General features: G+C 38.2%; 1 protein-coding gene across 2 annotated transcripts in view; it reads left to right on the top strand.

The window, feature by feature from the left end:
- Window positions 1-14,462, top strand: part of GRIA4 (glutamate ionotropic receptor AMPA type subunit 4) — a 233,798-nt gene that overhangs the window by 175,636 nt on the left and 43,700 nt on the right. For both annotated transcript variants that reach the window (XM_065626774.1, XM_065626775.1), the window contains exons 10-13: window positions 666-872; window positions 8,788-9,158; window positions 10,508-10,706; window positions 14,210-14,457. In XM_065626774.1, coding sequence (XP_065482846.1) covers window positions 666-872; window positions 8,788-9,158; window positions 10,508-10,706; window positions 14,210-14,457 — 1,025 coding nt within the window. The remainder of the gene's footprint in view (window positions 1-665; window positions 873-8,787; window positions 9,159-10,507; window positions 10,707-14,209; window positions 14,458-14,462) is intronic.

The following is a 14,462-nucleotide window of genomic DNA, read 5'->3' as shown; positions in this document are numbered from 1 at the left end:
GTACTTCTTTTTCATGCAGCATGTAAACTCAGTGTCAGCTTAATACCATTCTTGTCCATGTATATTGCTTAGATTCATCCTAAAAGACCTTGCAGAATCTACACTGTTTATTCAAAGGGGAAGATATGTGTTTCATCGGGCATGTATTTCTATGTTCTCACTAAAATGTATGTAACCTCTTAGTAACTATGCATTCTAAATCCCAAGAAAGCAAATCATTAAGGCTGTGCATCTGAAATTACATAGATAGTAACCACACTGTGTTAGAGGATGCACTCACTGAAGTCAAAAGCATAAATTACACCTTGCATTATCCCACAGTCTTTTGTACATATAGGTTCAACCTCTATTCACGCTTTAAATTTAGCATATACTGCACTAAGGTCTTTTGTTTAAAATAAAGTAAAATGTATATGCATTCTTGGATGGCTTTTATGTTCATAATTTCTAAGGTTGATAAATCTTGTGAAATGTATAAGCCAAGTTACCGTGTAAATAGTATACCTTTCCAGAAGGATTTCTGTTCATACATTTTAATTTAGATGTGCTAACACTATCCATGAACTTTTGATAAAATGTGTGTTGTTCAGTCAATAGATGACATGTTACTTTTCAGAGTATATTCAGTATACTTCTCCTTTACAGTTTTACTTCTTTCATTATAGGAAGCCCCATATGTTATGTTCAAGAAAAACCATGATACCTTTGAAGGGAATGACAAGTTTGAAGGATACTGTGTAGATCTGGCGTCAGAAATTGCAAAACATATTGGTATCAAGTACAAAATTGCCATTGTTCCTGATGGAAAATATGGAGCAAGGGATCCAGAGACAAAAATCTGGAATGGGATGGTGGGAGAACTTGTTTATGGGGTAAGCATACCAATTTTTGAAGCAGGATTTAATTTATCATAGTATTAGTTCTAAAAAGGAAGTATATGTGCATTTTATTTAACCTTGGGGTCACAGAAAAGAAACAGAATTCTGTTTCAGATCTCTGTGCTTTCATTTATTTTCAAGAGAAAATCAAAGTTTCATGCAAATTCTACTATTTGTTCAACTAGTACCTTGTAATATTAGAACATCCATAGTTTGCACATCCCTTAAAAAATCAGTAATTGTAGAACTAATGTTAGAAACCATCTATTCCTGATACATTGTAAAACTTAGTTGGGAAGAGTATCACTCATTTTCATGGAACGGTAGACAGATCTTTTCAAAAAGGCTAGACTCTTGGTCTGCTTCGAGAAGTGGAGAATTCACCATCATATATCAAACAAATACAACAAACCAATACAGACGAGTACACAATTAGGCAGTTCAGAATTAAGGCAGACTTTTAAGATGAACATCAATAATAAAATTTAAGGGCAAACCAGGTAGGTTCAAGAATTAAGAGCATTATGTTATACAATGACCTAAAGAAGGATTCTTCAGAATAGCATAATAGTTGACAATTATGTTGACACATGAAGTTGTAATATTTAATGAAAATAGTTCCAACAAACTCAGAGAAACACTTGCAGTATCTGGTGTTACCAAAAGTAGCAAAACTCAGAACTGTGCTTGCCAATGACTGCAGTTGCTAATATCTGCAATGAGAACAGGTCAGAATTATTAGAGAAACTTTTCATTTTAGTGACAGAATAAAAAAAGATCCTAAAACTAATCAGGTCAGAACATTTCCACCACTGAACTCATAACCTCCCCATAAAAAAACTACTGCATAACAGTTGGTCCATCCACAGTTGCAGATTTCACAGTTCCAGTGACATTTAGGGCCACATGTGGCAAAAGTCTAGTGGCTTTTCTAGCAGCTCCATTTCTGTTCCCTTCTGTCAGCTAAGTATAACTGGTAAATTTTGTCAAAGTCTCCTCCACTGGTGTCATTCCAGGGGACTCCTCAACGTGACATAGACCATTTGCTGTAGGAGTGTGGGAAATGGTGCCGCAGAATTCTGTTGATTTCCCCTCCACGTGGGAATGGGAGGATTACACCAGCCTCGCAAAACTCTGTATGTTCTTGGACGTTCTTGGAGGAACCAACCTCATTTGTGTCTTTGAAGCGTGGAAAAGCTGAATGACCACCAAGCACATATATCCACTTTAGGGGCTCAGAAGCAGCTCAAGTCTCAGAGTATTAAAAGTCAAGCGCTTTTCAGACTTATTTTATCAAAATGGAGGTGACTCCTTGTCTGGCTTTTAATTACAATAGCGAACACATGGATGTCACATGAATGCACTGTTCTACACTGGTAGATTTATAAACCATCTGAGAAATCTTACAAATTGTGAGAAAATTCCCTCGTCCCCTCATCCCCTCAGTGGCCTATCATCTAGCTGAGAATTATAGAGGAAACTTGAAATCACACTTTAGCTTTCTAGGTTTTTTTGTTTGGTGTGTTGGGTTTTTTTTCCTTTTGTCTTGCAAAATTTACCTCATCAAACCCGAACTGCCTTTATACTAGACTGAAATACAAAGTGCTGTTGGGAAGCTCACACAGAGGTTCATGCCAGCACTGGACTGTGACCTGTGGCTGTTGACATACCTGAAAGCAACAAAACTCACAGACATAAGGAACCTGTTGCAAATCACCTGCACGAAGAGGACATCCCAGAATATATGGTCAACGCTGCTTTTTTTTTGTAATGGAAAAGAATGAGACGAAGGCTCTTTAAAGATTTGATGGCCAGGTTTAAAAGCTTCTACACCACTGTTTAGAAAGGCTGCAGTTGATGATTCTGGGAATCAGCTGCAGCAAAGCTCTCAGAGCTGCTTTTATATTGAAAGAACTGACAGAAGTCTGTGATTGCCCAGTATATTTGCTCTACTGTCTGAGGGCTCCTTGAGGCTGTCTATCCCCGTACATCCGTGGCACCATAGAATCATAGAATCGTAGAGTCATTTCACCTGGAAGAGACCCTGAGGATCATCGAGGCCAACCATAACCCAACTCTAGCACTAAACCATGTCCCTAAGAACCTCATCTATACACCTTTTCAACACCTCCAGGGATAGTGACTCCACCACTTCCCTTGGCAGCCTGTTCCAATGCCTGGCACCCCTTTCCGTGTTGTTTTTTTTTTTTTCCTAATACCCAATCTAAACCTCCCCTGGGGCAACTTGAGGCCATTTCCTCTTGTCCCATCTCTTGCTACTTGGGAGAAGAGACCAACACCCTCCATGCTACAACCTCCTTTCAGGTAGTTGCAGACAGCGATAAGGTCTCCCCTCAGCCCCCTTTTCTCCAGGCTGAACAGCCCCAGCTCCCTCAGCTGCTCCTCATCAGACTTGTGCTCCAGATCCCTCACCAGCTTTATTGCCCTTCTCTGAACTCTCTCCAGCACCTCAATGTCTTTCTTATGATGAGAGAGCCAAAACTGAACACAGGATTCAAGGTGCGGCCTCACCAGTGCTCAGTACAGGGAGATGATCACTTCCTTTGTCCTGCTGGCCACACTATTCCTGATACAAGCCAGGATGCTGTTGGCCTTTTTGGCCACCTGGGCACACTGCTGGCTCATATTCAGCCGTCTGTCAGTTAACACCCCCAGATCCCTCTCTTCCAGGCAGCTTTCCAGCCACTCCTCTCCCAGCCTGTAGCACTGCATGGGGTTGTTGTGACCCAAGTGCAGGACCTGGCACTTGGCCTTGTTAAACCTCATACAATTGGCCTCAGCCCAGCGATCCAGCCAGTCCAGATCCCTCTGTATGGCTTTCTACCCTCCAGCAGATCAACACTCCCACCCATCTTGATGTCATCTGCAAATTCCAAGAGTGCACTCAATCCCTTCATCCAGGTCTTTGATAAAGATATTAAACAGAACTGGCCCCAATACTGATCCCTGGGGAACACCACTCGTGACCAGCCACCAACTGGATTTGCCTCCATTGACCACAACTCTTTGGGCCTCACCATCCAGCGAGTTCTTTATCCAGCAAAGAGTACACCCATTCAGGCCATGAGCTGCCAGCCTGTCCAGGAGCATGCTGTGGGATACAGTGTCAAAGGCTTTACTGAAGTCTAAGTACACAACATCCACAGCCTTTCCCTCATCTACTAGGTGGGTCACCTCGTCGTAGAAGGAGATCAGGTTGGTCAAACAGGACCTGTCTTTCATAAACCCATGTTGACTGGACCTGATCACTTGTTTTTCTTGTATGTGCCATGTGATGTCACTCAGGATGATCTGCTCCATGACCTTCCTTGGCACCGAGGTTAAACTGACGGGTCTGTAGTTCCCTAGATCCTCCTTCCGGCCCTTCTTGTAGATAAGCATCATGTTTGCCAACTTCCAGTCAACTGGGACCTCCCCAGTTAGCCAAGATTGCTAATACATAATGGAAAGTGGCTCAGTGATCACATCCACCAGCTCCCTCAGCACCCTTAGATATATGATGCCCAGGGAGTGTCCCTGGGCACTGCAACTGGCCTGACTAATCTGTTAAATTGCAACAACGGTTCCTGGTATATTTTTGGCCCATAATTACTGTCCAAAGCAATTTCTGAGCCCAGCTGGACAATAGGATGTGGGACAGACCATTCCCTATAAGCAGCTTGAATGCAGCCATGCTAGTTCAGAGGTTAAATGACTTTCATGGTGGCAACACAGACTGTCCTGTGCCTTCTGGCCTTAGGGCCAAAAGCTACTCCAAGCATGTTTACTTTTACAGGTGTAGCTTTAAAGGAAATTGTTCTTCCTGTTAACTTACACAAGTTTGCTGCTTAAAATTTCCATAGAGAATCCATGAAGAGCATCCTCCCTGCAACTTCTTTGAGTCCTTGCCAGATGATTTACAGAGCATCAGGGTCCCTGGCCTATTCTGCATAGAGAAAGCAGAAAAATCAGTCAGCCAGAGAGTTCCCTGCAAAGCTCTGCAATAAGAGGATGTTCATGTTCTCTGATAGATCCCCAAATCATAAACACAAGTACTCTGGATAGTTGGCTACGCTTCAAGCAAGGCTTTTTATATGCAGCCAGGATTGGGACAGAATTTGCAAATGAATTAGCAAGTTAAAGAGATGGTCTATTTGGGAAACATTTTACAGCTTCTAATTCCCAACCACATTAAAGGATTAGCAGTTTTGTGCTGGCCGGTGAGATTGGACCTTTTCTGAGCCATACAAAAGGCTCCCCTCCTGCTCTTTATACTGTACCCCAGTGCCTCGGTGCCACCAACTGATCTAGTTGAAGATGTCTGTGCTCATTGCAGGGGGGTTGGACTAGATGACCTTGGGAAGGTCTCTTCTACCCCAAACTATTCTATGATTCTGATTCTATGAATACCACTCATCCCTGTCTGTGATACTCAGAGTGGCCATATGCACCATTGGTCATTCTGGTATCTGGATGCTTCAGATAATGCACAGAGCAGTGTGGTCATTACCTAAACTCTGTAGTTGATTTTTCCATCATGTCCCAGGGGAAACAGTATGTGAAGTGCTGTGCTGTATAGTTTTGCTTTGATGATACAGAAGATCGTGGTGCAATGCTGTTTATTTTCCTGTTTTGTTTTTAGCACTCTATTAAAAACTATCAGGACATCTTGGTCATTTGTCCCTGATGTATCCAAATGCCTAGAGCAGTCCCTGTGGAACTCTATAAGCCTCGATATCTAGCTCACAGGAGAAATGCTGGCTGGGGATGAAATACCATTAAGCAAGTGTGACAGGTGTTTCCAAATGCACTAGCAGTCGGCTCCGATTAAATATTCATTCTCCTGACACAGAATGCTATTCTTTCACTGCTTAGCACAAAAGGTCACAACTCATTTCTGTTTAAAATCTGAGAAGACATGAGCTTCTGAAGTTGAAATCACTTCCTGCATGATTATTCTCAGATAACTTTACCACCTTCATACAACTTGTACCAAGCATAGATCTTATTCACTAGGTTATAATAATATATTCTGGAAAAGTAAAAGTCTCTTACCATCAGACCTAATCTTGTCCCATTGTGTAATACTGGAAGAAGCCCGAATCCATCTGTACTTGATAGTGGTGCAGCCTTGATTGAAATGCTGTTACAGATGCAGCTGATTCAAGTGTGAAGTATCGTTAGTCTTTGTCAAAACAGATTTCACTGGCAACAAAATCATTAATTGTTTTCACCATTGTTGTATTGTTAAATCATTTAAATCCATAATTATATGGTGTATGTTAACTGGGCAAAGCACAAATGCTTGTGATTATCATTCACAGCTATTGTCATTATTTAGCTTTCAACAACAAAGAGTTTACGGAGTCCTTAATGTGGCACAGAGTGGTCTTACAAAAATAATATTATCAGACTGGGGAGGCTGCACTTTTTCCAATTATTTGGAATCTATTTGTGACCTAGCTGTATACTGGCTCTTTGCATTCATTGACATGAGATGGATTTATCTACATTATGAATTATCTGACATTAGACCTGCTATCGTAATGAAACGGAATAAGTTCTTATTTCTACTCTAACTCCTTAAAGTAGTTGTGATGTAGTTCGAGTTGTGCATATACTCTTTGAGCCTTTAAATTTGATAAGATGAATCCAGTGTGCTAATTACATCTTTAAAATCTCCACAGTTCACACTAAAACGGTACTGTCACTTTTTCACCTCACATCATAAAAACTAACAACCCTCAAGAATCCTTGTTTCAATCCCAGTAGCAATACGCGGACACAAAAAATGAAGTGGTAGCCAACACTTCTGAAGACCAGTGGTCAGATCTGTCATTTACACTGTGTTAATGAAGATACCACTATGTGACAAATACAGGGAAGATTAGCAGTAACAGATCACAGTTTCCCTGAGTCTTTCAATTAGTTCATTTCAAGGACTCCACACCGGGCATTCACAGCAGCTGAAATTTGGACACACAAAGGACATTGACTCTAAGGAAGGAAACCATTCTTCTAGAAAAAAAGGAATGTATGAGTGAGATGAAAAACAAAAATACACAGAAATGCCAATAGCCCAAGCCATCCTACAATCCTTACACTACAGAAACCCAATTTACTTTACAATTTACACAATATTTATAAATATATTTTAGACTTAATATTTTTCTTGACATAATACCTGTCTTCATAAAATATCTATTTCTGTCAGACTTAGGTAATCACAAGACTTCAAGAAGCCGAATTTTTTAAAATGCCTTGTATTACAAAATATACATTAAAATTCAGAGAATTAGCAACATTATCATAATGTTTAACAAAGACATTAGCACCAGAGATAATGTCTGATATGCTTGCAAACATATTATTTTAATTCTGTTGCTTAAACTGTAATGTCTTTACATAAAATTATGATGATAAGTGTTTGCATCACAACTGTTTCAGAATGACAGATATCATCGGATGATTAATATATAACAGTTTTAATACGAATTTGCATTTTTGGGCTATTGCACTGGAATGAGTCATTTCTTTTGAATGAATGAAAATTATGTAGCTACCAAAATAGATTTAAATTTTAACTACATTAAATCTGTTTTAAATTAAATTCCATAAAATATATATAGGTCAGTATAATTTAGTGTATAAAATAACAAAAACATATTATTTTAAATGCATTTGTCTGTCTCAAAGTTGGGAGGTGACGAAAAAGCCTACATTTCAGTTCATTTTTTCCTTTATCACACAAGCTATTTTTGTAACACTTGGATTAAACTATTTAAGCACATTCTTAATTTTCAACATGTTTTAATCTTATTGAAATTGAAGGGATTTAAATATATCCTTGTATATTTTACTGACCATAAATGTCCTTAAGAGCATCCTAAAAGACAAACATGCTTAAATGCTTTGCTTAACTATGGCACATGTACTATATCTGAAGATGCTATCCCGTAAGATGAATTTGGGCCAGCTAAGTACTTAGAAAAGAAAATGATGACAGTTCTATTATGGAGATGTATGAATAACTCTTAATTGTGCCCGTGAAGACGACTGGGCCTGGGCTGGGGTAAATGCAGGCAGATTATCTCTTACATTGAGGCCTGCAGAAGAGTAATGCCACTGCAAAAGGCAGGTTGTGGGTCTGCCTTATTTGCAACCAAAAGAAAGTGTTCTCACACTATGCTGTGTTACCCTCCTTAGCCCGTGGGCTGTACAGAAGTCCACACTGGTCACAGAGCACAGTCTCAGCACACTTTTTAACCTTTTATTGCATGATTTTGCACAGCTATTTTCCATATACTTGCCTTTTTGCATTGTTTAAAATCTGATTAATTTCTGTTGAACTATCTTTCCCCCAAGACAACTGTGTACAGTTTTGTGGCATTGCAGCAATAGCTCATCACCTTTGCTGCTTCATGCTATTTGGAACTTCCTTGGGTCTATGAGTTGGTTTCCCTTGAAGAATGATTATGTCTTATGAAAATATGATAATAAATTAATGTTTCTGGGATCTTATAAAAAAATCTCTTTACATTCTGGCACAACAGGGTCATTCTCATTTTTCATTCTTCCTTGAATTCTACTTTTAATCTAAATTAATACTTAAAATGATATACCCACACTGCTACCTACAACTGTAAGATTTAAGAGTCTCATGCTTAGCAGGAAAATGAAGTATTGCTATAATTCCATAAAATAAAAACCTGCAATATGTGTGTTTTACTAAAAGCATATTGAGTAAATATAACTGTGATAGAAAGAAACAGAAGGGTGTTATAAAGAACATTTAAGCCACAATGTCCTGATGTTAATGACATACCTTTGAAATTAGCTGCTTAGCTGAGTGTATAAGCCAACGCCAATTAATCTATACATCTATATTTCTTTTTTTTTTTTTTTATAGAAAGCAGAGATTGCTGTTGCGCCTCTGACCATCACTTTGGTACGAGAAGAGGTCATTGATTTTTCTAAGCCTTTTATGAGTTTGGGGATATCCATTATGATCAAAAAGCCCCAGAAATCTAAACCAGGAGTGTTTTCCTTCTTGGACCCTTTGGCGTATGAGATCTGGATGTGCATAGTCTTTGCCTACATTGGTGTCAGTGTGGTCCTGTTCCTAGTTAGCAGGTTTAGCCCATATGAGTGGCACACAGAAGAACCAGAGGATGGGAAAGAAGGACCCAGTGACCAGCCTCCCAATGAGTTTGGCATATTCAACAGCCTCTGGTTTTCCCTGGGTGCCTTTATGCAACAAGGATGTGATATTTCCCCAAGGTTTGTGTCAAATCTTTTTACATTTGCATTTTATCTTCAACACTGAAGCATAAAATCTTCCTTCATTTGTTTTCCTGGCAGTGTTTTGAAGTTCATTCTTTAGGAAGCCTTTTCATTTTTTTCTCTTTTTCAATAGCTATGATAAGGGCAAAAGAGAATCTGCTTTGAATTTCAGTCATTACTATTATTTTACATATGTCAATGTGCATAAACCACAAACAGCTCTCAGAAACAGCAGGTACACGCAGAGCAAATTCCACTGGGTTGACTTCAGAGAAACCGCGTTGTTACTAAATTAGCTCCATTGTATTACAATTCTGAAATGCACACTATTGTGCTGAATATTTGTGTTGCATGAATGAATGTCCCATTTCTGTTCCCTATCAAGTTCCACAGCGCTGCTTCCAGAATGTCACTGTCCAAGAGGGAAAGAATATTTGACCGTCTGTTTCTGAGAAGCCACACTGTATTGCTGAGCTGTGCCTTACCGAGTGGAGGCTTCACATGTAGTATATGACCCCAGTCCTGAATTTCTCACCCTTTTAAGATATTCTGAAACTTTTGTGTGCAGTAACTACAATTTCATGATTAAACATTATGACCCAATCTTTCAAACTTGAATGCTTCATTTTAGCCATTTACAGTGAGATTTTGAGAGTGTTCAGCATTGGCCTAACTCTGCTATTATTGAAGTTAGCATTAAAACTGATACTGATTAAGACTGGATGTGTATTACTCCTCAGCAGCCTTCTCATCAAATTTCAGGTATTAAAATGGAAAATATATTTTTTTACTTAACAAATATCTCTGTTACCACAAAATGCTTGCTTCTTGAATAAGAAAAATGTGAAAGTTCAAGTGATTGCAGTAGCTTGTAGAATGTTTGATAAGCTTGGATGACAGAAACATTTTAAACCTAGAGCCAACATAATCCATGTGCAAAGCCTTTTGTGTCTTTTTTTTTTTTTTTTTAAGAGGAAACAGAGAAAGCTACTGATTTGCAGCTACCATGCTTTACTTTTGTCTCCAAAAAGAGATTACCTATCCAGTATTTTTGACAAAATTTTTGCGATGTTAGGCATTTCCTGAAATCATAAGAATACTGAGATTACTGTTCAAGAGAATTCAAACTTCTGTATGTGCATCACACGTATTAATACAGTGGACTCTGTACTGTAGGCATTAAGATTCAAGAGAAACTGCATTTATCAGTATTCAAAATGCAAATGATCTGCCTACCAGTGACTGTTACTTAATGATACATTTTCAGCAATAATGGTGCCTTCTTTCTTTCTCTCAATTTGTGGCTTAAGAGACAGGAAAATGTGCATTATCTTATTCATGTTTAGATCCCTCTCAGGTCGCATTGTTGGAGGTGTCTGGTGGTTCTTCACGCTCATCATTATTTCATCCTACACCGCTAACCTCGCTGCTTTCTTGACTGTTGAGCGAATGGTCTCGCCCATAGAAAGTGCAGAAGACCTTGCCAAACAAACCGAAATTGCTTATGGGACACTGGACTCAGGGTCAACCAAAGAGTTCTTCAGAGTAAGTTGGCATGTCCATTAGAGCAGCTCTCCCTACTGGCTGCTCTTATAAGATGCATAGAAGTGTGAAATAATGTTGCTTTGTCATTAGATGTAATATAGTTTGTAAGTTCTGTGATACTTTAGCTACATTTTTACCCTCACAACCGTTCGTTGGAGTTTTCAGTTACTTGAATTTGTGGAAAGCTTATTGATTCTGTCACATTGGGCAAAAGAGGTGCCCCAAGGGATACTGAAACCAGAAATAATTAAAGTGGCACTGCAGTATTGATTCATCTAAAGCTACAGTACTGAAATGAAGTGCAGCATTGAAAGCCTATGATAATAACATGGAGTCCTGCAGATTTTGCTTCTGCTTATGGATTTTGCTGTGTGCATTTTGCTTTAGGCTCTTGGGTGGTGGGCAGGAAATGCATTTTTTAATTTGCTGACTTTCAGATGAATAATAAAGAGGAAATATATCTCAGAGGGATGTGTTTGGAGCATGAGGAAATAGCCTAAATAGCCATTCCTATGTCTGTGTTGTCTGTATTGATTACTTCATTTTCATTTGCTTTCCTGTGTTAGTGTGGTTGGTATGTAATCCTCATCGTTTGCCAGCTGGAAAACAGGGAGCCTGGACATCACAAGGAGTACATAACAAACAGTCCCTCCTGCTTTATTTTATGTCTCTAGCAGATGAAAGTTAAGCCTAGCTGACTGACCGTGTGTGAGTTTAGTGTTTGAACATGGCTCTGAATAAATGCCGCAAGCCAGGAGTACTGTGTTGCAAATTACACCGTTTAGGAACGTTATTTATCTGAAAGGTGCAGTTTAAGGCATTTTTAGAAGAAAGGAAGATGGAGCGATGATTTCTTATTATTGTCTAATTGAAAGGGGACTGTTCTGTGTTAGATACTCCCATGCACCTTGACTGTTTTCAGTTTGGCCAAACTGAACTCACTGAATCATTAACAGAATTATGGATGGGATTTGTGAACTATAGACAGTATCAATTCAAGGGCAGCTGCTGAATGACCTCAAAAAGGTCTGTAGTGAAATAGCCTTTTTATTGTGAGAGATATCTCAATAGAAGAACTTGCAAATATTTTTTATTAGCTGTAAAAAGATGATCAGAATGTCAGAGACTCTCAAAAGCTATTCAGTCTGCTTCGATTTGGGATTGAAAACAGAAAAGGGAAAAGTCATTTTAAAGCCAAATTAAAGAAAAAGAAGACTTAGATACTATTAGCTATTTATTCTTATTTTCTGTTTCAGACGAAGTGAGAATTGCATTTTCTGAGCAGTTTGCTCAAGAGGGAAAGAGCTTAGTTTTAGCAGTCCTACTCAGAAAAACCCTAAATGAAAATTATCCTAACTTGGCTGACTGCAGGGGAAATCTGCAATGTTTCCTCATATGATAATAAGGAATATATGTTCATTCGCTCTTCAATTTTAACTCTGAGTTGATGTGGAAACTGAATGTTAACAAATGAAAGTCTGAGAGAAGAAAATGTTCTTACAGAGTAGAAACCTTGTTAGACTTTCCATATTTTTTGTCTCTTGATAGGCAAAGGAAACTAGATCCTAAAAAAAAATAGTTTTAAATGCAGCCTTTTTCAATTGATTTAAATAATTGTTTCCTCTTACTAATCGTTATTATATGTGTTACACATTTTTAGTTTTGAAGGAAAGGGACCCATTACATGTTTACTTTATAAAGAATCTGATTATATGGATGTTAAGATATAAGAAATGAATGGAAGTGAAGGCAGATAAAGGCAAGTAAATATTTTTGAAATGATCTTGATTAATTCCTGCTCTCTTCCATTTTTTTCTTTCTGTAAATTTAAATCCATGAAATTACTTCAGCGTAAAGCAAAAAGAATACATGGGTGGCTTAGCTTATACTCTGCTTCAGCCAATGTTATGTAAATAAAAAGTAGCTGTGACAAGGGTGACAAGGCAGGATGTGATTATGGATATACACAGATGTTATTAATTTAAATTTTATTATATTTGTCAGAAAGATAAAATGATGCCTATGGACAAGTTTAAAAAGCAAGGATCATTCACGATGTTCTGCTATATGGTATTTTTATTGATTGTTTCTGGTTAAATGCCACTTGCTTTCAAGTTAGACCTACCTCCCTAACAAATTATTTTCTAAGTAATAATACAATCATTCAGTAAACAGTAAAAAGAAGAGCTTCAGGGAAATCAGGCTTACCTATACAAAGGCTTGGTTGCAGGCTTTTTAAAGCCATTGTCAATTTAATACTCAGATTATAGGATTTGATATTTGTTTAATATTCTCAGGCCCTTTGTTTTGGGACTTTATAATAATTAATATTTTCCTGAAGAGCTCAGCAGAGTGTCGGAATGGGCTCATAGAACAAATCTTGCCTAGCTAGAATCTCCTGTTGTCTCAAATAAAATCTGACGTGAGCATTTGGTTAAAAAGCCCTTCTTGCAGCACACATAAGAGAAGACAAGTGCCAGCTGTTATTAAATAGAAACACTGTACAGCATTTGGCTGATGCCTGGTTTGCCTGTATGTGTCCCTGTTGCTGGAGGAAGCAAAGGAGTTGTTGAGTGAATCTAACAGGCATGGAAAGCTTCTCAGCCTGATAGCACTTCCTTCCTTCCTTCCTTCCTTCCTTCCTTCCTTTGAAAATTTTTGTGTTTATTTTTTTAAGTTTTTTTTTTTTGCTTAAGTCTTTACTTGTGGCTATACCATGCATTCCCAGAGAGAATTTCCAACTAATGTACTCTAAGCCACAAATTCTTGCACGTTCTTTGAGCAAGCATATTTCTTAATTACTGGCAGGTTCAGAGTCTTCAAAGTAGATCCACCAATACTGTGGTTCTGAAAACATACCTAATACTTCTTTAAGGCAAATGCTTAGAGCTTTTTGTTTCCTTTAATAGCATATTTTGTCCAATTTGCTCTTTCCATCTCTTATTGTGAACCATGTCTTAAAACGTTGTGCAGCCTTTCTGAATGTATATTTAATGAATTCTGAACTCTGAATTATGAAAGGAGAAATCGTACTTAAGCTGTTGTGGTTTTGATGCTCTAAGAAGTGGATGTTAGAACTGAGAAATACTTCAAGATTCAGCTCTATATTTATGGGAAGATTAATTTATTGTTTCTTTTTCTCATACAGGTTTATCATGGATATCTATTTCATATATAATTTCCTAAAACACACTTTATAATTCTTTGACTGTGTGAACTGCCTTTGTCTAACATTAAATTCAGGTCTTAGCTTTGCAGTTATTTTATGGTGACTGCTAGAAGCTAACTGGACCATAAAATAATATCTGATTTTATAGTATTGATATTGTTATTTCTTGTTTCTTTCAAAATAAGCATGGAATTCAAAGAAAATCCTTATTCAAGTATGATTTTCTCAACCCCAGTTATTTGAAAAATCAAGCATGGTTGATTTTATTTTGAAAAGTGCTATTCTGAAATGTTGCAACATTCTTTTGTTCTAACTTCTCTTTAATTTTCTCCAGAGATCAAAAATAGCAGTATATGAAAAAATGTGGACCTACATGAAGTCAGCTGAGCCATCAGTGTTCACTAGGACTACTGCAGAGGGAGTAGCTCGTGTCCGCAAATCCAAGGGCAAGTTTGCCTTCCTGCTGGAGTCCACCATGAATGAATACATTGAGCAACGAAAGCCTTGTGACACCATGAAAGTGGGAGGAAACCTGGATTCCAAAGGCTATGGTGTAGCCACACCGAAGGGTTCTCCATTAAGGTGGG

This window comes from Caloenas nicobarica, chromosome 1 (genome assembly GCF_036013445.1).
Source record: "Caloenas nicobarica isolate bCalNic1 chromosome 1, bCalNic1.hap1, whole genome shotgun sequence".
Classification (NCBI taxonomy): Eukaryota; Metazoa; Chordata; class Aves; order Columbiformes; family Columbidae; genus Caloenas; species Caloenas nicobarica.
Note: the sequence above shows the minus strand (reverse complement) of the source record. Positions and strands in the feature narration are given on the sequence as shown.